Below are 26,131 nucleotides of genomic sequence, written 5' to 3' on the forward strand. Positions count from 1 at the left end.
ATTTAGATTAGCCTCACAAAACTCGTTTGGGAGTAAAATTCTTTGAATTATCAACTCAAGAACGAGGTTAGCCATGCTAATTTTAATACTTACAATAGAATTTAAAATTGGCAGCCATTCATGAAAAGCGTCTATGAGTAGTCCCTCTTTCGCTTAGTTCGTCGTGCGTGACGCGAAAGAAAACCGCGAGAAAAAAATGCGGATTTTACGCGGCCATTTTTTCCTCGCAGTTTGTTTACGGACTCGCTCGACGGCCTAAGCGAAAGAGTACTACTCGTAGTCTATTCAAAGGATGAATAACGTTATTCGCTGGGTAAATTGGTATCCCGTGTATGGCGTAGTTTGTTTTGTTGACACTAGTTCAGTGGATAAAAATTTCTCCACCGGATAGCGCTATACACTGAACACGATTCATGCGCGTGTTGAAGTTTCTTGCGTCAGCCTGAGCGCGGAAATTCAATAACTTGCAAATTCAGTTACATTTTTGATGTTCACAAAGTGCAAAGTAATAAATTGCAAGCATAAACAAAATAAGAGGACAACAGAAAAACAAGCGTAAAAAGATAAACCATCTCCGTGCGGCTTCCATGTGTTTCGTCTAATCTTGTGGGGCTACCGCTGGTGGTGTGAACTGCGTACGCGCTAAAGCAATAGCGTGGGAGACTTCTCATTGTTTCAGAATTAGTCACATGACCATGGCCCAGCTTCTCAGAGGTTTCTTCTTGGGTCAAAAGAACTGCGAACCTAAACAAAACGTCGTGTTTACGGTGAATACATCTGTTAGGGCTAGGTATATTCTACAAGCAATGTACAAGGCGGTTTCTAGAGGGAAAAAAAGCAAAACAAAATTGCGATTCGTTTAAAACTGTTTGGAAATTGACGAGCACCATCTGAGGTACTTTACCGGCGGAACGGATGGTCGCAAGATGTTCTCATCAAGAGAAAACAGTAACTGTCATTTCTTGCTAATTCTGATTGTTCCGGGCGGGGGGGGGGGGGGGGGAGGGGGGTTATATACCATCACAGGTAACATTGTCGTAACGGGTGACTTCTCAGTACTGTTCAACCGTCAGTTATTTATCAACTCATTTCTGGGTATTTGAGAAAGGACTGAACATATTGCCTCGTCTGAGTTATCATTGGAGTGTTCATTTGCATTTGCCCGCTAAACTGGTCTTTAATTTGCTGTGTACATGCCTTGTCCAAAACTGCAACACGTGCATAAAGGTGTATACACTGCAAGTAAACAGTGATTTGGTTGCGTAGTAATAACGCCACATAACAACTTTATGGCACTGACCAACTGAAATTCAAGTCGATATCTCCTTAATTCAAAGCCTCTGGAGAGTGACAAGGGAATGCAAACTCAAGTCACTCAAGTCAGACTTCTCGAAAATTGCGCATTGGACACAAGGGAGCATTGAAGAGAAGCAGATTGTAAGAAAGTTCTCTTGCTCTTCAAGAGAGCCGGCGGTAACGCGGTAGTCTCCCATATGAAAAGAACGGGGTGTTTGTTGTACGTTTAAGGGGTTAAAAAAGCTGTTTTGGTAGCTCTTAGGGTTATCAACCTCAAAAGGTCCTCAGCGGGAGCTTTTGCGGTACCTTTTAAGGTATTGAGCCGAAAAAATATGACAGGAGATAATGTGTTGTTTCAAAATTGATACCTCTTGGGGGGTGAAAAACATTTCAAGCCACGCCCACAAAACAGGATCTTGGTACCTCTTAGAGGTTCTCTTCGAAATTTCCAACGAGCACCCCTGTTCTTTTTATATGGGAGTCTCCACACCGGGCGGCGGCACACAAGGCTTTTAAAACAGTGAGAGCTTTGTGATAATAAAGGAAATACCGCATTAAAGACACCTTTAGCGACATTTAAATGAATATATTTCAAACAAACCAACTTACATTTTAAGACTTTAGATCATTGCACTAACAACAGGTAATTTTTTTTTCCTTGACTTTACAAATTGCATGCAATACCAAAAAATATATAAAATTCAACTTTGGTGTTTTTTCCTTTCATCGGCTTGAAATTGACTCTGGCTCCAAAAAGAGTCTGTTGACCACAATACTCAGCCAGTGACTGAGAGTAAAACCGACATGGTACTGATTCTTACTGGCGAACAAACGTCTTGCCCCTGCAAAATGATTTGACAATAACAAGAATTAACAACATACCAAAGCCTGCGACAGACTAGCACAAGAATGGCAAAGAGAACCCCACTGGCCAAAGAGATCAACATGGGCTTCCATATAGAAGCTGTAAAAGTTGGTTTCATGGCATGCAGACTGTAATCTATTTAAACTGTGCAACTTGCGTATGTTCACGTTTTGAGAGTCTAACCATTACAGTGTGTTCAGTCTTTCAAGGTTGAATTGATGACAGTGAACTTGAAGTTTTCTGTGTATTCTTGAAATCAAGAAGTGGCAGCTTTATGGCAGGGTCCCTTCCAAACACTTACCTACTTACTGTAGACCCAAAGATTTTTAAAAGGCAATACAATAACCGTTCAAGACAAAGTATTTTCAATAATAGTTAAGGTTTGTTGCTGACTCGGCAGAAACCATAAAATCAGGTGATCTTTGGAAATGCTGGGAATACCTTGGGCCACACCTCTAAACAAGTTATGTGTCTTCCACATGGCATGTGGACTAACTTCAAAAATCATCACACTACCAGATACCCACTGTAAAATCCCACTCCTTTGTCGATGTATGGACATGTTGCAAAAAAGCTGTACATACTTCTTGTTTAAGCTTTTTGTAAAGAATTTTGTTAAGAACATTGTACGCAATTCACATACGTTATTGTCTTCTTCTCTGTTGTCTTTGGTTCTGGTCTTGCTCTGTTGAGTACTTTGATAAATTCTGTTGTTCTGGCTCGCATCCTGGAGTGAAGGTAGGCCTGAAAACACCAAGAAAAATGCTACAAGCCCTAACTTATAACCAGTCTCCTGTAACTCAGTGGAGGATGGTGGCCTCAATGGTTAGTGTACTCTACTCCGAATCAAGCGGTCTGGGTTCAAGCCCTGCCTGAAGACATTGGGTTGTGTTCTTGCCCAAGACACTTTACTCTCACAGTGCCTCTCTCCACCCAGGTGTACAAATGTGTACCAGCAAATTTAATGCTGAGGGGGTAGGGGGGGGGGGGGGTAGCCCTGAGATGGACTAGCATCTCATCCAGGAGGGAGTACTATTCCTTGTCACTTCATGCTACTGAAAACAGAACAAGCTCCAGCCTGATGGACCCCTTGGTTTGTATCCAGACTTAACCTTTTACCTGCACCTTGGCTCAGTTGTTTGGGATAAGGACGTTACAGGTTCAAATCCTGATGGGGACTCAGAACCTTTCCTTTGCAGACAAAATAAATGAAAGTTACTTAGTATATCAAGTTCAATGCTGTTTCTAATAACTGTATGATCAATGCATTTGACTTTGACTTGTTTGCATCAAGCCCATGAACAACATGAATATTCTTGGTTTGAAGCTTTTTGGAAAGAAACAAACCTAGGAAAGAAGTACCTTAGAACATTTGATGTGGTAATGCAGGTAATTCCTGAAGGTATGGATAAGATTGATGGTACTGTCACGTGCATCAGCTTTTGTGTGCCTTGGCTCAAGGACTGCAAAGGACATTTACATCACAGAATTAACAAAACTATGATTGGGTGTAAAACAATGTAAAATTCCATACTACAAGTAAAAAAAATATATATCAGTCATAATCAACTTTATAACCCATTGACGCGTGTGCTGGCTGTGCCGGCTGTAACCCGCTGTGATGAGTGTTGGCCTTTGTTCCATTTCTGACCTCATCACCTTTGACCAAAATTGGCATCATCTATACTCAAGTTCTGCAGGAGGAAAAGACCTTTCCAATGATACCCAGATCAGAGTGATCAGGTCAGTGGAGCCCGAAATATGCACGAAAATGCTCAGAAATTTGAGAGAAAAACTCTGAGCAAAATGTCCTTGGACTACACTTGGCTATTCCATGGTAAGAATTTCCCATCTCGATAATGCCGTCTCGCGAATTTTGTAACTAAGAGCAAGCCCAGAAGAAGATCAATCACTGCAGCAAAAAGATAAGAAAAGGAGAAAAAGGAATGGCAAAAAAAGAAAACAAAAACCAACACGAACAAAAAAGCCTAAAGATGTAGGTCACTTTCTCATCCAAAAACGATCTCGCAATTTTGATTTCTACACATGCCCCAGCAAAAATGGTCTAAAATGCGATGCTAGTAGAAAAAAAGGTTTGCTGTCATGCTGCTAATGCCTTTTTGAGTAGATTGCAGCTAATTTGGCTGATATATAGACTGAAAATGTCCAAAATGTCCAAAAAATGCATTTTGGCAAAAAGCTCCAGGAGTCAGTGGGTTAAGTAGTTCACTGTGGATTATCCCTGAGATTTGGCAATAATGGATAGTACAATATACGCACTAACCAAAGGTGATGTATCCTATGTTGTCGCCTGTCTTAGCATCAGTGCCTTGAAGTTCTTTTGGCGGCTCCTTGTGACTAAATAGCACTTGTGGTGCTGTCTGACTGGCACGGCGTCCCTCTTTGAATTCCTAATTACAAGTTCACAGAAATATTAATGAAAGATAAATACTACATGTATAGACATAAACTTACTGGTGTGGGGTACTGGACAACAAAAATAGCTGCAGGAAGAGTGTAGCAAGCTGAGTGCAATGTGGCAAGGAGGAACTGAGCTGTGAGCTCTTCCTTCCCAGCCATTCCACTCATCTTGTACTGCGCACCATTTTATTTTTGCCCTATATCCTAAGAGAAAGCCAGTTGACAGCCTATAAATATGGATGCACAAAGTGCAAGAACAGTTTGGGTAATTAATTTATTCGTTAATTAATTATTATTTTATGGCTGTGTCTCATAAGGACTGGGAACTACCGAATTCATGAATTGATTGGCTGAAATCGCTATTGACCGCGGTCTAGATTTTCCCATCTAGACCGGCATCTAGAGCGGTTCCATTTTGCGTTGAAAAAGTAGTAAACTAAAATACAAAAATGTTCACCATTTTCTTTTATTTTCTTCTCAATCATTTATGGAAGTGCCAAAAAGCCTGACGACAAAAAAAAAAAAGTAAAGAGGACGAGCAAATTTCGGCAGGTTTATGTTAAGCTCACCGCCGTTCGCAAGCAAAATGTCAGCAAACCAGTTACATTAAACAAATTAAAGTTTTCTTCTTTGCCATATAATAAAAATCTTATCAACCGAGCTAAGTCGGTCTGCATGGGAGAATCTTGACCTCAGTCGTGTGTACAGACCTCACTGCGTTCGGTCTGTACTCACGACCTCGGTCAAGATTCTCCCATACAGACCTCCAGCTCGGTTGATAAGAGCTAAATATTGAGTTTCAGACTGCATGGGTTTAAATTATGAAAGGGGTACATGCAAAATTAAAGTCATGAACTATGAAAGCCTATAAGGGACTTCAAACTTCTCTGTTAGCTTTCAACTTTAAAAAACTTCCCTGGCTTCAGTTCTGGAATGTTGCAAGTAAAATCCATGTAGTAACTGACATATTGCTAGTGGGACATGTCAGAAGTACATGTAGTGGTAAGCAAGGTAGAAAGAAATTCCATTAACCTGCATGAAGACTTTGCCAATGATAACATCATCGTCATCCCTGAACACAGTGCTAAAGACAACGGTTACACGGTCATCTGTTGCTTGAACATACCTGCAATGAGAGTGAAACATATAACATAAAATCTCAAGACATAAGTGGCTGATGCCTTGGAATGGATTGCACCTCAAAACCAAGAAGTGTAGCAGCTCTTGTAAGCTTCAAATTCTAATTCTTGTCATAGTGTAGCAGCTGTGATTGTCTTTTGGGTGCTATTGCCCTCACAAAGGATATTGAGTTAGTCATGTGAGGCCTTGTGAGAGATGCTTCTTAACCTTCCAAGACCCTTTCAAGAGGTAAGTAACCCCTGTAAGCCCTGGCAGTAGACTGAACAGAAAAAGAAACCTATGTGTGGACTGTACATGCATGCAAATTAATCTACTGTTATTAAGTGCACAATGTAATTCCAAGTTAAAAAACTTTGTAAATGCCTATTTGAGTTGAACTGTAAATTGTTAGGATGCAATTGCCAAAGAAAAAATGTGAACAAGAATTGTTCCACTCACATGGACTCGTCTTCTCTGTAGTTGATGACAGCATGAGTTTCCCCACCAGAGCCTGCTTGTTGATAGTCAAAGTACTTCTCAAACACTGAAGCAAAGCAGTTTCTTTTCAACATGGCAAATTTCTGGATAAGTTCCTCTGTAAGTAACATAAACAAACAAGGAAACAAGAAATTTACTAACAATTCACACTACAAGCAAGAGTTGTATATAATGACAAAAAAATGTACTGCACATAGTGGCAGATTATATCGGTCCCATACATAGCTAGTTCTGATGTGTCTCTGTTCGGCTTATCATTACATTACCTGTCTGCTGATGTCCATTGTAACCAAGGGGTTTCGTTAACATTTTCAGCAGGACGGCAACTGGTTTTCACAGGTGGGCAAAACTATCAGAACTGAACTTCTTTGTAAGGAAACGTTCTGCTAGATGGTCAAACCAGCTAGGCAAAATTGTCCTCACAGCTGGTCAATTTGCTCAGTGCCCGGCCCTTAATGAAACCCCTGGTAACCCTTCCCTAAAGCTACTCCAGAAAAAATGCAGCCACCCCATTATTGTGGGCCACTTTCTTTGTTTTAAACAAATTCTCAGTTATTTCTCACTGAAAAACCTGTTACACCTCAACAACTTTGTTAATATGAATTACAACCACCTTCTGGGTTTATTGTTCAGAAATATACCCCTCATGATGCCACAATTCAAAATACCTGATAAAATAACAATAATATTGACAAAAAGCAGTACATCATTCATGTGTACTGTGGCGTCAGAATTCGACATACTAGTCATGGGTTCAGTGCTCGAAAAAAATTTGAATTCTGCCCTTAGGACAAGTATCTCTCAAATAATGCTTTCCCTGAGCTAGTCGTAGTCTGCTCTTTTAATGATTTAGTTGGTAGATGACTTGCCTGATCCCTTGCCCATTGGAAAGTAGTCGTAAGTAAGTCGATGTCACACAACGGGGAGGAAGCGGGGGAGAGGGAGCATTGCGTTGTGTGACATCCACAAAAATGGTTACAGAGGAGACTAATTGAAGGGGTGCGTAAAAAAAGACCTAACTGACTCTTTATCTCACATTGAATTCTCCTGTTTCATAGAAGGAAGCGAAAAGCAATTTGCAAGGAGAATCCATCCTGTTCTGATACCAAGAGTGTCTGCAAATGGGAGATTTGACTGTCTTTTAGTTGTGATGCACCATAAAGAGTGCAATGTTGTAGAGATGACAAATTAGATGTTAATTGTTATTGGAAACCAGATGTCATTGCAAAGACGTAATGTCTCTAAATCAGACTTAGCTTAATACTTAATTCCATGTTATTTAAGCAACTCATAGTACTATATATAGAGGATATTACATGGGTGTACAAAGATACAAAATTTCTCTTTGCATGTTGAAAAATATTTCACCGTTCACTGCGCTCACTCGTGAAATATTTTTCAACACAAGAAGAGGAATTTCTTATCCCCAAGTAAGGATGTAGTTTTCTTTTTACTTCACAAAATTCTCACTATACATAATTAACATTTTTGGCAATTTTCCAAAGATTTCTGACCACTTTCTGAAGATTTCCAAAGATTCCCCTAAATTTGTGTGAAGGCCAGACGAACATTTCTGATTAGAACATTTTCTGAAGATATGTGAAGATGACCAAAGATTGCCGAAGACTTCTGAAGAAGATCCAAAGATGTTTTGATCATACACCAACAAATTTAAATGCAGTTAAAGGGACAAAAATGATATCAAAAATGATATCACACATATGTGGATAAAAATGATATCCTCGCATGTGGGATATTGTTTCTATCAATTTGCTACCAATTGTTACACCACTAACTTTTATATAATAAAGCACAGTAATCATCACCTTTTCCACGTTCATCAGCAGGAAGTTGCTCTAGGTCAATTAACAGGGACACATCATACGCTGTAAAATGGAACAGGAGTGCATGTAATATTAAAGATTATTGCATCATGTACACTGTAAAATAAGGAAATTCATCAGATGTATTAGATAGCATTTGAAAGCCTGAGTTGTACATATGTTTGAGCCACAAGTGGTTTGCTACACCTAACATACATCTACAAACAGCTAATTAAACCAAAATGGAGAAATTACTAAAGGAAGCTGTTATTTTAATTATTTGTGGTAAGTAGCGCAATGTGACAATTACATACAAACCCAGGGGTTTCATTAAGGGCTGGGAATCGGGCAAACTGACAGGCTGTGAGGACGATTTTGCCCCCCCTGGTTTGACCATCTCAGGGCTGTCATCAGGTTTTGAGTTACCTGTAGCCTCGTTCTCCACACCCGCAACAAACTTGTTACGTTGTGATTGAATTCTATCAACAACAGGCAATTTCACCAGTGTAGCATCAAGGGAAAATCAAGCATGCTCAGTGGTAACAGGTCTAGCGGAAAGGTTTTTGTTATAAAAAAGCTCACTTCAAAAACTTTTGCCTGCCTGTGGAAACCAGTTGCCCTCCTACCAAAAACGATAATGAGGCCCCTGCAAACCATGTGATGTAAATATATTTTACAACTATAAATTAAGTATATGAATAACACATTGTACTCACATTCTTCAGTAGTTGTCATGAAGCTTCCATACACTCTTTGCAACAACTACAAAAAGACACAGAGATTTGTGTGTAGGTTTAATTATTAGCTATATAATTTAGTAGTGGAATCATGACTTTTGATCGGCCACCCTGTAAATATGACCACTTAAACAAAGCATTATTTTTTTTTGCTACCAATGCCCATAGCAACTTTCATAAGGGTTCTCTACAGCTCAGTAGAAAAAAACAAAAACAAAGCAAAACAAAATAAATGCTATCGATTGAAAGGGAATACACTTATTAACTGTGATTATTAAATCCTTGTTTGCAGGATTCATATGCCGAGTGCTTATGCTACAATAGTTGTGTTTTTAAAGAGTACTAGAAATAATTCTTGACTCAGCTTCTGCTAGATTCCATTTAAAAATCAAGGAAGTTTCTTTAAATTCTCAAGTTAAACTTCTTAATTTCTCTGTTTCATACTAATTTAGCTTGTGTTATTTTAGTGTGATATTTTCACATTTTTTTCTGTTTCGCACCTTAATCCTTAATTATTCTTATTTTCATCATACATTGTTAAACTATTTATTGCTCATTTTCAATTGGTATTCTTGTTCAACTGATGATGGATATCATTTCATCCGAAACATATTTGTTATTTAATATTATTAAGATATGAACTTTGAATACATTGTGTGGTTTCTGAAAGCATTATCACACCAGAAATAAGCCTTAAAGTTTTGGACAGCTATACTTTAAAGTGTACTAAAACTGTGAGACTGCATGTACTTGTGAATTCCAATGCCAGCACACCTTGTTCTCTTTTTTCCCAAATATAATTTGAGCTCCGAGTGTTATAGAAAATGCAATGTACATGTATGTATGGCATGCTTAAGAACATGCAGAATAACATCAACACATGCAGGAGCATGACTTTTGATTTATCAGACGAGTAAAATAGATCCATTTCAGGAATTCCCAATTTCAGAAATTCCCATTTCAGTAATTCCCAATCTGGAGGACAAAACAATGGTTGTTCTCTCCCCTGAGAGAAACAAACCTTTCAAATTCAAGACAATCTTATTGTTTTGTCCTCCAGCTTGGGAATTAACTGAAAGGGGTCTATTATGTCGAGTATAACATAGTCTCAAAGTTACCTCATCAGCTCCATACTTTTGTAAATCAGAGTAGAATTTCATGGAAATGCTTAGCTGCAAGGAGAGAGCAAATAAAAACTAGCTCAAATAATAAGTTATAGATGTCATTCCTCTGTGCTTTTCATTAAAGGGGCTAGGTCACACTATTTTAGGCAATTTTGTTTAACTTTGTTAATAATGAGCTCTAAACGTCAAATTGGCAGAGCAAGAGTCTTTCATTTGCAAAATCACAGCCACATAACAAATGAGAATGATTTTCTAGCTGTGTAAATGACATTTTGATATAAACTGATATATATTTGAAAAAAGGTGGGTTGACGTTTTTCAAATTTACCCAAATGTAATCCATTTTACTCTTCTCCAGTTTTGTCCATCCATGTCCCTTCTTGGCTTTCCTTTGTTTTGTTTGAGATCTTCTATAGTTTTTAACCACTTTTGTGATATTTTAGCTAATTCTATGACCATTTGATCAGTGCTGAAATTGCCTAAAATTGCGTGACCTAGCCCCTTTAAGCTTATTAGTGTAGGTAATTGTATGAGTGCAAGTGCAATATTTAAGAATTTTACACTACAAGTGATATTTCAAAATTATCCTAAAATTGCACAAGCCTAGGGCAACTGCAATTTGAAAGAATTTTCAAATATCACGAGTGGTGAAAATCTTTAATTACTTCAGCTTTCATGCAATTACTCATTTATAATATGCGACTGACAAAATTAAGAATGTGGGTGGATGTTGAGGGGCTATAGGATCCATGTGATAGTCTCAGAAGTACCCTTAATGTAATGCATAGTCACTGTAGGGTAGTGAAAGGTGGCAGGTTTCTGTTAGCTTCATCAGTTTCAGTAGGTCGAAGAGTGTTTCATCTAATAAAGTCAGCATTGGGTAGTTCCAAAAATATCCATGCCTATACCATTGGCACCTTTTTGGAATTCCATGAGCAAGGAGGGTTCATTGAACTGGAAATCCAAAGGCATGGAGGGTACTTACAATTGAAATTTTGAAGGCATAGGGAGTTTTCCAGAGGGGACAGACAAGAGTGTGAAAGCACAAACAAACTGATGACACTGCTCATGACCATGCAAAGCAGGATACAAGTCAGGCATCGATTGATCAGGTATGTGTTTGCTTTCATTTGACACAAGAAAACCGATAAAAAGTGGGTTACACATCAAGCTCAAGAGGCCTTAAAGTTGATAAACTTTTTTCCCAGATTAACTGTTTAAGCGTTTGCAAATGCATGTCAGGTATAGGATACTGATGACCAGCCATGTTTGTTTGGGGGCCCATGAAAAATATGCACCAGTAACATATTCATAAAGAAACCACTTCAATAGCCTCTCACCGAATGAATATCATTCATAATATCAAAGGTAAAGAAGGCAGGATTTGCCCCCAAATTTCCATAGTAATCAAAACACAAAATGAAATTGTATTAGTCAAAACCTAGATGCAAAAATGTGACTGAAGAGGAGGAAGTCTTTAAAACTTCCTCCAACAGTCGCCAAACATTTAGTCACGAATGCAGACAGCTGACTGAAAATTATTAGCAAAACCATCTCATAAGCATTAAATCTCTTTCGCTGGAACTCATAGGGAGTCAAACAAGGAATTCCAGAGGGTTGAAGTAAAAACAGCATTTTGGAATTTCCAAAGCCAAGGGGGGAGAGGGTTAAAATGTTCATACCACCCGTGGTAGGGTATGGATATTTTCTGGAATTACCCATTGTAGCAGTATTGCTTGCTAGCAAGTGGAGAGGTGCGGCAAGATTCATATGTAATAAAAGAAACCCTCAAATATCTTACCCTCAATTTTGATTTTTCTCCATCAGGGTTGGAGATATGGAACTGAACTCCATCAAAATCTGAGAAGGAAACGTCCAGCAGATTAAATATGTGAAAAATATCCGGGGTTTGCGCTGAATATTTGGCTAAGGATAACTCTGTATAACTGTCATAACTTTAACTTTATCATTAACTACGCGAGTTCTTATAACAAAATAACTCGTAATGTTCACATCAAACCCTTAGCTGTAATTAACAGAGCAAGACATTGCTTTCTCCATAAATATTGGTCGATGAAAGTTTCCACGATGAAAGCCCAGGTAGGAGCTGATTTCAAACCTTTGTAAAATAATTATTTTAAGCTTTCAGTTCTCAGTGGTAATTTTCTTGTGGCTATGTTCAGTAGCAGCGTTACTTGGAGTGAACAAAGAAAGTATCATATTAAAAAAATATACACAAAACAAAACAAACCTGCCACTGTTATATCCACCGACTCAAACTTTCCTCTGTGTAAAGGAAAAGATAAGCTAAGTGTAACCTCAAATACGAAAATTAAGCTTACGAGATCGCCTACACATGCGCAAAATCAAGCATAAACTGCAATCTTACCCCGTAAACTTAGCTCTCAATGTTTCTTCTATGACTCTGTTGTTTATCTCTAAAAGAATCATCTTAGATAATGAAAAGTACAGCGAGTTTCACGAAGCTTCCTCCGAGACACTGAAGTTATTTGACGAGATCCAAGATGGCCGCCGGGAACTCCTTCTAGTCACGTGATGTTGGTCAGCTTCCGTGTACCCCAGTTCTGGAGGTTATTTTTTATTTATTTATTTTTTCATTTATTTTTCGCCTGACTTTTTCCATGGATAGCGTCTGACGCAACTATATTTAGCGGCAAGTTGCTCCAATTAAATCTCGCAACTTCTCAGTAGAAAGGTCTAAAAACACTTTTTCAGCAACGCGAAGAAAGAAAAGGAAACCACAATGGTCGTGGATTTCATCCACGCCCACAAAACAGGATCCTGGTTCCTTTTAGGGTTTTTTTCCAAATTTCTGACAAGCACCCCAGTCCTTTTTATATGTGAATTCCCACGGGTACTTTTCCCAAGCTTCATAGCGGTGACAAAGCGATCTGTTGCAGACCTGGATCCACCCGCGCATTCTGGGAATCTGGAGCCTTTCTTGATCTGTAGCACGAATTGAATTGTCTTCCGTTCGTTCGATGAGATGTTAGTTCAGTGGCAAGGCAGTTATATAGCGAGAGCCTGGAGGTATCGTGACAACCTCCGTTCCCAGGGTCCCTGGGAGGACCCTGGGAACAAACACATGCTGCAGAGAAATGCCCCCTTCCTTTGTACTGAAAAATATGTCAATTTCACGAAATTTTAACTTATCAAAAGAATTTATGCAAAGAATTTAAGAGTTACAAACAAAGAAACAAAAAATAGAACGGCATAGAAAATAAGAAGAATTACGACAGAAAAAAAGTCTTTTTTTAACATTTCTTTAATTACACCTTTGGTCTCACAAATAAAATACGCATCAATCCAAGCGTAAATGGAAACATTATTTTTGAAGACAGCAATATTTAATAAAAATCACTTATTAGTTTTTTCTATTATCACTTATTCCATCAAACGAAAGTGCAAAAGTCTCCGTGTTAATGACAGAAATAGTTATAGTACCACGAATTCTTTTTTCTTTTTGGCGAGACCGATAGATCCCCTGTATCGTTTGGTTTGCGTGTTTTTGTTATTATTATCTCGGCTGGCCTGACGCATACACATGTACGCAGTTACACACTGGTTGATCAGAGCTGCACACGCTGCACCTGACATGCGGCACTGTGAATCATAACGCTGCTGGTCTCATCCAATCAGAACCCTTAACTTGGTGTTCAGTTCCTTTTCCTTGCCCAGCAGCGTCGACATATGTCGCTTGTATGCATCATACTCCTGTGAAATAAACAAGTGTTATTCTGTATCGTACAAGCTCTGAAATGACCTCCTAATCTTAGTGAGGTGTCTTCCATCACTACGATACGTAAATTGCGTGTATTAACAATATATATCAGAACCACACCCAAGGCTATTTATTGCATATAAAATAAATAGCTATTTTAAAATTGTGTGCAGAAATCAAATGGCGTTAAAATATATATTGGTATTTAATCACTGTTATTTTTTCTAATAGGTTTGGCAAAGTTTGAACATAACCTTTGCTTACACTTGACTATGTAGTGTGGGGAGTAATATGGTGATTTGAGTCTTGAGCTATGTATAGCTGAAATATAGCTCACACAGTAACAAAATAGCGTCGACAAAGCAGTTTAAATATGTCTCGTTCTACAAGGGTCTCCATCTGAAATACAGTGGATAGCTTTAAACAAATTGAAATAGTTGAAAAGGACTTTGCTGCCTTTCGAAAAATATTTTTCACACATGCCTGAGGTTGAGGTTGAAGAACGGATATTTTCAAGAAGCCTAGACAAAGACCAACCAAGCAGCAGGCTGGTAAACCCCCAAAACATACCACTGAGGTGAAACTAGTACGCTGCCGAGAACTGTCATCAAAGGTCAGTTAAAATAACACACCTTTGCACTCTCTCGTTGCCTCCTCTCTGCATCCTCCAGCTGCTTCTTGAGTCTTACAACCTCTGCATTTACTGACATCGTTCGTAACTCGGACCTGTGATGAAGAATTAAAAAAAAATTCCAACCCCTTCAATTTCCCTGTCTTAATGACTTCTTTCAAGGAAGGTGGCTGCTCAGTGAGAGTTCAGTTTTATTTTCTTATACACCTTAACCTTTACACGTTTATTGAGTAAAGACACATTTGTACCATTACAATAATCTAGTTTTCCTTTTGATGTAAGAATTAATTAACGTAAAGTCAGTGTGTTTTGTCATCTTTTCCTGCAACTGTCATGTTGTCAGTTAGCTTAGGCTTGATTTCTGCTGCTCTTTTGATTTGACCAAATTGCACCACATGTATCCTCATCAATGTCATCATAATAACTGTAAGTACAAATGTAACAAGTAACATTTTTGTTAAACTTACACAAACTTGTCTTCTGTCTCTTTAAGTGATCGTTCAGTCTCTTCGAGTTTCAGACAAAGTTCCTTGATTTCTCTCTGTTTCTCCTAGAGAAGTGAATATCCAATGAGAAGCCAAGAAGGGAAGACGTCATAGAAAGTACATACTAGTCATTGTTGTTGTTGCAATCCCCTCACCATTTAAAAAGGCTGCTCAAACAATTTGTGCATGGTGGTCTCAAATGTGACAGGAGTGCTCGAAAGCCCCCCCCCCCCCCCCCCCAAAAAGAGAAGAAATTAAAGTTTAACGAAAGAGTTCTGTGTTTATCTGTGCTTTGGTTATCATCTCAAAGTTGCAAGGATCATGGCCAGGTTCCGGGTCCCGGATCAGATCAGAGACATTAAATTTTGATCTCAAGTTCAATGTTTAAACCGACCACAAGCAATTGACTCACTTCTAAAGCTTTTCCTCTCTCCAAAGCTAGTTTTGCAAACTCATCTCTCTCTTTTGTCATTGCCAACACTTTCACTTGGCTTTCGTCTTTCTCAGAAGTGGATATTTTAAATTTTTCTTCTGATTTCCTGTGCTGTTCTAAAGAAATTTAAAAACAAAACAAATAAAGATAAATAATGTCTTTTATTTGCACTTGGTTAGTGTTTCTAGCACAAAGGCTGGTAGGGTAGAGCAATGACACATAAATTTCAGAAATGAGTAATTCAGTTTTAACATAACAGGGTTAGAAACGCCAGCTGGTATTAGAACAAATCAATTGGCTAAGGAGTTGAACTTGGGTCTACTGGCAAATAACTCCAGCAAGTGGTCAGGATCAGACTTAACCTTGCAACTTCTGGATTTCAAGTGCAGCATCCTAACCTCTCAGCCATACTCACCACTCAGCCACACTGGCTCCTCCTAAATGCAATGGGGAAAAGGGGCACTTGTTGTTAAAGAGCCGTAAACTAGCTTAGAAAACATCCATTGATTACAAACCTTCCGCCTCTTTTTGTAATGTTGTAATTTCTTTTTGTAGTTTCTCAGCTTGTTCATTATGCTTCTTCTCCAAAGATGACAGATTTTCCAATGCTATCCTAAGGACCAAACACTTTTTTTTTTTTCAGTGAAGACACTCTGCACATTAATATTGATCAACAGCACCAACAATTTTAAATTAAAGCTCAAACAAATAGTCAACATGTAGCATAAAGAGTGGTGACCGTGTTCTGTTGAAGACTTTTCACAAACTTTATTAAGGAAGTGCCTGGAGTATCCCGGCATCCTTCATACAAGTCAACAATCTTTTGGTTATTAGACTTTGTTTAATTGTGTAGTATGCCAAATACATGGAAGGTAAAGTATGCAAAGATTCCCATTGTTCTGAAAATCTCTGTTTCAGCAGCATGAAGAAACTAGGAGCACTAGAAAAGCTCCTGCCTGTGCTCACTGCATCACTGCACTAACTAATCCCCTCCACAATTACAGTGAGTGTACTTGGTAGTGTAGTGCACTTTTACCGCGGCTGGAGAGAAGTGCTGCGAGAGTAAATATAGCTTTGTTCAAGAATTAAAAGTATGACCACAGTTTAGGTCAGCTTTGAAAGTTAGACTGCTCAGCTCCGAGTCCACTGTGTTAGCCAGTGCATGGCTTCAAACTAATTTAGTCAACTGGTGTAAATTTACATGTAGGAATTTAACAATTACATGTGACTGTGACTATATACAGTTGGACCCCACTAATTCAAACTCAGTTATTTCGAATTCCCCATTACTTCAAAGTCAAAACCATTTCCCTTGGATTTTCCCTTCGGTCATTTACTATCAGCTATTTCAAACTCTCACTATTTCGAACTATTTTTCGTTTCCCCTGCGAGTTCAAAACGGTGGGGTTCAACAGCATGTTTCAAAAAACAGTAGTGTAAAACTGATTGCTAAAGCATCACCTCTCCTTTGCTTTGGCTGCTTGGCATTTCTCTTGGAGACTTCTCACCTCATCTCTAAGTTGCTGAATTTGTGAATCTCGCTCTTGCACAAGGTTACCAAAAAGTCCTTCATTTTCCTTTCTGAGACAATTGTTTTCAATCCGTAGCTTTTCATTCTCTGTTTTATATTCGTCTTTAATTTTGATCAGTTCCTCATGGTTCTGATTAAGCACAAAGAATCTCTTTTCCAGAACAGTGTATTTTCTTGTTTCATTGTGCAAGGCAGTCAGTATTTCATCCCTATGTTTTTTAAGTTCACTGGTTTCTTCTTCCAAAGATGTGGATTTTTTCAGAGATTCATCTGCCCTCTGTTTCAGAATGCATATGAGCTCACACTGTTGATCTATGCGTGAGCGGAGCAGTTCATTTTCTGATAAATCATCTTTTGACAAAGCCCTTAGTTTTTCCAAATTTGCTTTCATTTCCTCTGGAAAATCCACATTGTCAAACTGAAAATGAAGAGTGGTATTACATTAAAGGCATTTCAATTAACAACTGTAGCACATCCTAATTAAACATCTTCAAATCTGTTTCAAACTAAAGGGCAACTGTCAGTTTCAAGAGACTATGGGTTTATGCTCTGGCTGGTAGTTCTGGCTCTGGTAAAGTGTCAGGTGTCTCTAAAAATAACAACGACAAAAAAAAAACTTCAAAGGGAGCATGCACAATGTAGTCAACACAGGGACAAATTCTGCAAAGACTACGACTTTCTATGTGCCTACTGGTTTGAGTAGGGCTTGCTAAGTATTGTAGTAGCAAATGTACTGCATGTAAGTCCCCCATCACATTCTGCTGTGCTATAAGGGTCAGCTACATTCACTTTGTTTCTTTACTGCTGGTGGAAAGTACTATAAAATTGAATATTCTTGACTGATATAATTTAAGCCTCTAAGACTTATTCTTGTTTGGTGGGCTTATGATATCGCAGTGTGCAAGGAAAGTTGTGTCCAGCACATGTAGGCCAGAACTAGCAGATTCTAGAGTTGACCTAATGGATTCTATCATTCATTTGCCCATCGGGAAAGTAAAAATGTGGGGTAGAAATTTTAGAAAATTCAAACAATGAAAGTGTTGTAAGTGATAAAGCTATTGTAATAATTTTACTTTTTAAGAATGGCTGACTGTTAGGATCGAGAAACGCCGGTCAACGTCCCATTTGACAAATCGCTCATATTTTACCTAAAGATACCCTTAGGTGAGCTAATTCTAAAAATCATATTTAAAGGTTCCAGCGGATTTTTATTTTTCAGAAATTCGCGAAAATTTGAAAGCGCGGTCAAAGTGCGGTTTCTCGTGTAATAAAATGACCGAAATAAGGTGCGAGGACGAAGCGCTGCTAAAGTCTTAAAATAAACTCAATTGACTTCAAACTTCACACAAATGTGGAACAACCACTCTAATTTATTCCTCGCTTTAAACTAATCTCAGATATGTTGATATAGTGGTTTTCCGAACCATTTTAAAAACAGCTATGAAGCGTGTGAAAAATAACGGCAAAATATAGGTCATGTTTAACAGCATAAAAATGCATCTGGTACCTCACTTTCCGATTATTTTGCTTGACAGCCTTAAAATATCATTATGAAAGATATACCATGCCAAGTTTCATGCTCGAACTCGCAGTATTTCCTTTTGTGAAAAACGAAAATCTATGTCAATGTGTTGGGCGCAAATAACACAATAATTATGCACGAACCAGAGACAAATCAATTTCAATGGCGAAAGTAACAGGCTATCATTAATTAGAATCCCGTCAATTCACTGCTATCAGTAGAAACATAATGTCCACTGCATAAAAACTGTTTTTTGACGTTTTCGAACCATTGCGCGTTAACTTTGTTTAATTTCGTGTCCGCCGTCATGTCTAGTTTGTCATCGCGTGTATTTCCTTAGTGTCAACAAAACGTGAATGGTTGTCATAACAAACGCAAGAGATTTCCTGGAACCTAAATGTTTTCGATTCACCAAAACGCTTTAAGTTCGTTAAGACACAATAATGGGTCAACTTGGAATGCTTTTTAGCATCAAGGACGTTAAAGGACTGTAAATTAATCGAGTTGAAATATCTTGAAGCAAATCAAAATCGCGCCCTTATTCTAATTTGGTAAACAGCCGATCTCCGTTCGAGTTCAAGAAGTCGAGAGGTTAATCCGGCAATGTATTACCGGTACAACAACAAAATCAAACCGAGGTCATCAAAAGTGTAAGTTTAAAAGTGTAGTGGCAAGTCCCAAAAATATTTCGCCTATATAAATTGGAAACAAGATGTGAAACGGTCTGACCCAAAACAAATAAACAAAATATTAATACGACTAATTTAACCCGAAAATGTTACAGAAAACATACCTAAAAGCCGTCGATTCCCCTCGATACCACTCCGCATTGCCTTAAAGAGCCCAAGCTTTCTGCTGTAAGAATCAGGGGCCTCATGAATCTGTATTTATTATATCGGCAACCATGCTGCGTGGCTGATATTCGAGACTCAGTAAAAGTTGTCACACAACCGTACGAGCAGCCCAGTCACGCTTTCACTGCTCTTGCGCAAATGTTCAACATTTCGCAATTTACATAAACCGACTACAAGTTTAAAGTAGTGTCAGTAGATTGAAATGCACTTTTTAAAGCTGTCCTATCGAGGAACAATTATTTCTTGTTTTTGAATGGCTCTTAGTTGTAGCTACAGTCGGGGAGGAGGGGAGAGGGTATTCCCGGAAATTTCGGATATCTGTATGCCGTGGAAGATTAAGTGGTCTCCAGCTCTTAACGCCAACACTGAAACACTAGATGATTCTCGAAGTATCACAGGGGTCACTAAGCTAAATAATTTTGAGTGTAGCTCCACTGAGTCAATTAACCGTTGGCGCGCATATTGCATTGACCGTGGACAGGTGGAAAAACAGTTAAACCGGAAAAGCCTGTTGCACATTGTAATTTAGCGTCGGTCTGGTTGTAATGTTAATCGTATTTGAGAGAATCTCAAGTTTTCTTTCGACACATACTGGGGTGACATACTACTAGATGGGCGTGGCCGGGAGCCACGAGTCAAGTCAGTCAATTTGCCATGCTTAACCGGGAAGAGTGATAGTGAGCCACTAGTAGAAGGACTGCAGATTGTCCCTACGCTTTACCCTAATAGGCCTCTGTGTTATTCTAATGAACTGATGCTGAGCTCGCTCCAGTGGGGTGGTGAGATGAGAGACCCTGGGAACGAGGTTGAGACGATTCGGCCGTTAGTTTTTCCTCTTAAGTGTCTTCCTCCTCTACTCCCTCCCCTTCTCTACAAAAATTTAACGATCCTCCCCCCTCCCCCCTTCCCCCCGCAAGAGGTGTTTGCTAAATACCGAAGAAGCCAAACACCGGCAGTTCCTAAAAATACCTCCGCCAAGTGCAGTTGTTAGTAAAATACTTCAGAGGCGCCGAGTTTGGAGCTTTTCCGCACACGAGTGGGAGAGGTATATCTAGTCCCATGTCTTCGCACCCGCACGGTAGCATACACAGTTTCAGGTTCTTTAGGTCACCCTCCATTGCCAAGGCACAGGAGTCTTGCTGGTCGTGTACCAAAGGATGCTGCAGCTGGAGTATTTCTACAACTTTCTTTGCCTGACTAAAATTTCTCTCCTCTTCAGATGCCTGAACATGCATCTCATCAGGATCACTTTGGCGCATTGCGGCACTTAGGTGAGAGAAAAACTAGCACCTGAAAAAGACGAATATTATAAGGATCCCGGGCACTGCGCATTCACGCGCCACCAGTTCGGCGTCAACCTTTCGGCCTGTCGTTTGACCAACGCGGAATTTTGCCATAAGATACGATTGCTCCTTGTCACTGACTGCCCTGAGAGCCCAAACCTTTTTTAAAACAACGAGAGCTTCCTGGTGACCTATTGTGGCTTTGAGTTAAGCGCCAACGCCTGCTCCAAGCAAGGTTTGTAGCACATTTTGGCTAAGTCCATAAGGGAATAGCTCTCCAGGGACTGAGTACATTTCTCCAGCGACAAGTGCCTCTCTAAAGTAGACAGCCTATAAAAGACACGAATGCAGCGGCCTTGAAGACATCAATACACCCCTACCGTGCATGGTTACTATCTATGGAAACCTCAGCAGACGCTTCCTCGGTCACACCCGTTGATAATGGCACTGATGTTAAGGTCGCAGTCACTCCTCTCGGTTAAGCATGGCGAGTTGACTGACTTGACTCGTGGCTCCCGGCCACGCCCATCTAGTAGTATGTCACCCCAGTATGTGTCGAAAGAAAACTTGAGATTCTCTCAAATACGATTAACATTACAACCAGACCGACGCTAAATTACAATGTGCAACAGGCTTTTCCGGTTTAACTGTTTTTCCACCTGTCCACGGTCAATGCAATATGCGCGCCAACGGTTAATTGACTCAGTGGAGCTACACTCAAAATTATTTAGCTTAGTGACCCCTGTGATACTTCGAGAATCATCTAGTGTTTCAGTGTTGGCGTTAAGAGCTGGAGACCACTTAATCTTCCACGGCATACAGATATCCGAAATTTCCGGGAATACCCTCTCCCCTCCTCCCCGACTGTAGCTACAACTAAGAGCCATTCAAAAACAAGAAATAATTGTTCCGCGAGAGGACAGCTTTAAAAAGCGCATTTCAATCTACTGACACTACTTTAAACTTGTAGTCGGTTTATGTAAATTGCGAAATGTTGAACATTTGCGCAAGAGCAGTGAAAGCGTGACTGGGCTGCTCGTACGGTTGTGCGACAACTTTTACTGAGTCTCGAATATCAGCCACGCAGCATGGTTGCCGACATAATAAATACAGATTCATGAGGCCCCTGATTCTTACAGCAGAAAGCTTGGGCTCTTTAAGGCAATGCGGAGTGGTATCGAGGGGAATCGACGGCTTTTAGGTATGTTTTCTGTAACATTTTTGGGTTAAATTAGTCGTATTAATATTTTGTTTATTTGTTTTGGGTCAGACCGTTTCACATCTTGTTTCCAATTTATATAGGCGAAATTTATTTGGAACTTGCCACTACACTTTTAAACTTACACTTTTGATGACCTCGGTTTGATTTTGTTGTTGTACCGGTAATACATTGCCGGATTAACCTCTCGACTTCTTGAACTCGAACGGAGATCGGCTGTTTACCAAATTAGAATAAGGGCGCGATTTTGATTTGCTTCAAGATATTTCAACTCGATTAATTTACAGTCCTTTAACGTACTTGATGCTAAAAAGCATTCCAAGTTGACCCATTATTGTGTCTTAACGAACTTAAAGCATTTTGGTGAATCGAAAACATTTAGGTTCCAGGAAATCTCTTGCGTTTGTTATGACAACCATTCACGTTTTGTTGACATTAAGGAAATACACGCGATGACAAACTAGACATGACGGCGGACACGAAATTAAACAAAGTTAACGCGCAATGGTTCGAAAACGTCAAAAAACAGTTTTTATGCAGTGGACATTATGTTTCTACTGATAGCAGTGAATTGACGGGATTCTAATTAATGATAGCCTGTTACTTTCGCCATTGAAATTGATTTGTCTCTGGTTCGTGCATAATTATTGTGTTATTTGCGCCCAACACATTGACATAGATTTTCGTTTTTCACAAAAGGAAATACTGCGAGTTCGAGCATGAAACTTGGCATGGTATATCTTTCATAATGATATTTTAAGGCTGTCAAGCAAAATAATCGGAAAGTGAGGTACCAGATGCATTTTTATGCTGTTAAACATGACCTATATTTTGCCGTTATTTTTCACACGCTTCATAGCTGTTTTTAAAATGGTTCGGAAAACCACTATATCAACATATCTGAGATTAGTTTAAAGCGAGGAATAAATTAGAGTGGTTGTTCCACATTTGTGTGAAGTTTGAAGTCAATTGAGTTTATTTTAAGACTTAAGCAGCGCTTCGTCCTCGCACCTTATTTCGGTCATTTTATTACACGAGAAACCGCACTTTGACCGCGCTTTCAAATTTTCGTGAATTTCTGAAAAATAAAAATCCGCTGGAACCTTTAAATATGATTTTTAGAATTAGGTCACCTAAGGGTATCTTTGGGCAAAATATGAGCGATTTGTCAAATGGGACGTTGACCGGCGTTTCTCGACCCTAACGGTCAGCCATTCTTAACTGATTTATCATGCTCTTAAACTTTCTTTGTAATCTGATCTATGATTTTTCTTTAATGAATTTTTGGTGGCCTCTGTCCACATTCACCAGAGTTGTAAAAGTTTGTTATTGCTTGGTTTTTAAATCAACAGCAAGTAAGCACAAGGGCGCAGTTTCCTCCCGTTGATAGCGGCGCTGTCCAAAGTTAGGTGCCGAGGCTCTAAGAAAAGCCTCTTGTGGCAGTTGTTTAAACACTACGTTCGAGGATCTGGGCATCTTGTAGGTGGATGTTGGGGTCCATGCACTCAGCAAGCTATTTAATTGCTGATTCCCTGTTGCTCATGCAGCCTAGATCATGCTTGGACCCGTGCGAGACTACTACTAGACTAAGTGTGTTTTCAGCCTAGAGAAAATGACTGTCACGCCTAGTTATAGCTTGCCTGGGCTGCTTTGTTCAATGACCAATTAGACTAATCCAGCATTAGTAAGAATTTTGATTTCAGTTTTGTATTTTTTTGGTGTATTGTTTGCCCTTCAGATTTCAGCTCAAGTTATGTCAACCTACACAACTGAAAACAAAATATACAAGAAAAACTGTAAGTTACTTTGGTATCCTTAACCAGCTTTTGAACAACCCGACCCTGAAGATGCTCATGTCAGCTGGCTGCCTGGCTCAGCTAGCCCCTATGGTTATTCCAGCCAGCTAGTACTCTAAATTTTACTATCTTTATTTTCTATAATCAGTTACTGGTATAAGGCAAGAGAGAGGACAAATAATGATTGTTGTTGAAGAGCAAGTTACAAATATTTTTCTTGGCAGCCCACCATCCTGATTTGGCCTTATCCTGACGAATAGGGATTTAAGGATTAAATTGCTTATAATGATGTTTAAAATTCTGTAAGTTGCATTTGCCTAAATGTTCAAAACATGCAATTCTGAGAGAATTTATACGTATCGTGATTACCACGACTAATAGGACCTCAGCCATGGTTAGCGGAATTAATGCTACGCAGGTGACAAAGACATCACAAAGTGTTAATGAATAGGTGAGAACCCTTAAAATTCCTTCAGCTACTGCAGGTAGCTTTAATAGAAAACAATTTTAAAAACACCCGTTCATTAGCAGAGAAAACAGCTTGTCATCATACATACACCTTAACAGTACAATGTTGGAAATTTTGACAGCACTTGCCATTCAGACAAGTGAATCTCAAAATCTACTCATCCAGTGTAATTTTTCTCTCGCCCAGAAACACGCCCCCTCCCCAGGAAAATCTCCAGAATGATTCACAAACCATACAATTTTTTGGTATCTCGTAATCACAGCTTGCCACTTCGTGTTGGGCTTTCTTGTTCTGATCTATTTACGTGATGCCTCCTTAGATCTCAGACCAATTTTACGGTTTTATCCTCATTTTTTTTTATCAACTTATTACACTCCTTGGAAATTTTTCCACATTTCCGTAGTTTTAAATGAAAAACAGCTAAACAAACAGCTGGTGCTACCAAATTCACATATATATACACACTGTAGCATCGAGCCATTGGAGTAAACAACTTGATGGCACGTGCAAGACTGATGGTTTTTATTTCAATTTTCAAAATCAGTTTCTATTTCAAGATGAATCTTCATGAAATTCATTTCCTAGCATGCAAATTAATGCCCTAATTACTGTGGACTCACCTAGAGACCAGCATTGTCCCTTTATCTCAAGACATGTAACAGTCATGTAAATTATCACTGGCTGAAGCTGTATTTATGAAACACTATGTTTTGTATTATTGGCAAACATTATCTCTTCTGGCTAATTATTATTGTGGACATCTTGAAAGATCCATGCAGTGGTAAGTTTTCCTTAAGAGATATTCTCGCCAAAATGGCAAATAAAAAGGAGTGTTATCAATATTTAAGCTTAGGAAAATGACAGGAAAATGGTACTCGCCAAATGGGCGAATGATCGATGATTTGCATTTGCCCAACACTTTCCAAACTCACATTGGCGACTGGGCAAGCACTAATTTCCAACACTGCTGTGACAATTTATGTGGATATATCAATTTTATGTCGTATACATGATCACTGTAATGTCTAAATGAAGTAGTACATGTTTGATTATGACACACCAAAATAGGAAGTAATATCATACTCAGGTACTTTGAAATCCTGTACAGGAGCTACGATATGGCTGCCACAGAAAGGCTGGATTGTGAGTAACCTGGTATAGTCAATGGCATCACATTTGATTTTCTGTCTGTAAAGTGCTGCTGTAAAGAGAGGCCATACAAATATTTTGCAAGTATGTACTGTGTGCCTGAATTTAAAATAACAAAAAAAATATAATATTTTTTTTACAAAAACAGCCTTCAGGTGGAATTATCTTTGAATTGCTGATGCAAATTTTTTATAGGTCTGAGTTCTACATGCTTGTTCAATAAAATGTTCAGGAGTTAATTTATCAATAAATTTAACAAATCTAAACTGCTATGCAATACAATCAATCAGTCAGTCAGTCAGTCAGTACTAGCTAATTCTTGACATTGTAGAATTAACTTCTGGAGAATGTTCTCAACTTTACCTACGTCTTTTCCGCGGTGGGAATTAGAGCCAGAAAGACCAGAAACAAGAGTCCTTGGACTCTCCTTATACCATGGCTGCTGCCATGCTAAACCGATCAAAACTCCGCTTCCTCGAGCGCACTATGAGTTAAAGCTAGTTAAAATGTTAACTGACAAACAGTAGACATAATCGCTCTTTATATATTATTTAGTCCCTATTTTTCTTTAGCACAATAAAATTTCATCTTTGGTGAAAACAATGAAAGATAAAATAACTTGATTTCATGGGAAGTGGTGAAAATAACTGTCAGAAAGCTTCCATGTTATTTGCCAGGCTGCAAGCAGAGTTTTACTCACTTAAGTTAGGTTTACCTGTAACCTATGGCTAAACATTTCCTACCTTGCTAGAATTGACTACTTCTCTCAGTTTTCTGGGAGATCTTCCTCCAGATCCACTACTTGCAGCCATTTGAAGAAAAACTAACGCAGTTATATATCTGTTGCCGTTCAAAAGTCTTCAACGAAACACAGGACATGCGCCATTTTGCGGCTCTAAGCAAGAGTCACTGTAAAATGCTGTTGAAAGTCAGTCTTCTTTCCAACACGAGAGCGAATCTAACTTCTTGAAGTTCTGGGCAATTCAGTTGCAAGGATCTATTCCAAAGCACATTTTAAAGCTCTGATGTTAGCTTTGACTTCTGGTGCAAAGTCTGCAAACTCTCGTAAACACTGTTTGGCAACGAAGGTCAAAATATTTGTGTCGCTAATTTATGACATTCTCGTTTCCAGGC

The 26,131-nt window shown here is 39.0% G+C and overlaps 2 protein-coding genes across 2 annotated transcripts; both read right to left on the reverse strand.

Moving 5' to 3' along the window:
* Positions 1–1,869: 1,869 nt before the first annotated feature.
* On the reverse strand, positions 1,870–12,430 carry LOC145488601 (actin-related protein 2/3 complex subunit 2-like). Its single transcript, XM_081467489.1, has 12 exons — positions 12,273–12,430; positions 12,135–12,169; positions 11,685–11,743; positions 9,878–9,931; positions 8,739–8,784; positions 8,026–8,085; positions 6,161–6,296; positions 5,615–5,708; positions 4,446–4,572; positions 3,524–3,624; positions 2,805–2,905; positions 1,870–2,138 (listed from the first exon to the last, which is right to left on the reverse strand). Exons 1-12 carry the CDS (start codon positions 12,332–12,334, stop codon positions 2,114–2,116), a joined length of 900 nt encoding a protein of 299 aa, XP_081323615.1. The 5' UTR covers positions 12,335–12,430; the 3' UTR covers positions 1,870–2,113.
* A 754-nt stretch (positions 12,431–13,184) lies between these two features.
* Positions 13,185–26,131, reverse strand: LOC145488600 (coiled-coil domain-containing protein 89-like). Its single transcript, XM_081467488.1, has 7 exons — positions 25,741–26,131; positions 16,636–17,123; positions 15,690–15,787; positions 15,154–15,290; positions 14,724–14,806; positions 14,258–14,351; positions 13,185–13,618 (listed from the first exon to the last, which is right to left on the reverse strand). The coding sequence occupies exons 1-7, from the start codon at positions 25,807–25,809 to the stop codon at positions 13,532–13,534; spliced, it is 1,056 nt and encodes a 351-aa protein (XP_081323614.1). The 5' UTR covers positions 25,810–26,131; the 3' UTR covers positions 13,185–13,531.

This window comes from Orbicella franksi, chromosome 5 (assembly GCF_964199315.1).
Source record: "Orbicella franksi chromosome 5, jaOrbFran1.1, whole genome shotgun sequence".
NCBI lineage: Eukaryota > Metazoa > Cnidaria > Anthozoa > Scleractinia > Merulinidae > Orbicella > Orbicella franksi.

Excerpts from the sequence above, each read along its gene's own strand:
- LOC145488601 (XM_081467489.1), bottom strand. The coding sequence starts at position 12,334 with ATGATTCTTTTAGAGATAAACAACAGAGTCATAGAAGAAACATTGAGA. Across the intron at positions 6,297-8,025 it reads TGCTGATGAACGTGGAAAAG|AGGAACTTATCCAGAAATTT; the intron begins GTGATGATTACT and ends TGTTACTTACAG. Across the intron at positions 2,906-3,523 it reads ACCACATCAAATGTTCTAAG|GCCTACCTTCACTCCAGGAT; the intron begins GTACTTCTTTCC and ends TGGTGTTTTCAG.
- LOC145488600 (XM_081467488.1), bottom strand. The coding sequence starts at position 25,809 with ATGGCTGCAAGTAGTGGATCTGGAGGAAGATCTCCCAGAAAACTGAGA. Across the intron at positions 15,291-15,689 it reads ATTACAAAAAGAGGCGGAAG|AACAGCACAGGAAATCAGAA; the intron begins GTTTGTAATCAA and ends AAATTTCTTTAG. Across the intron at positions 13,619-14,257 it reads GGCAACGAGAGAGTGCAAAG|GAGTATGATGCATACAAGCG; the intron begins GTGTGTTATTTT and ends TTTATTTCACAG.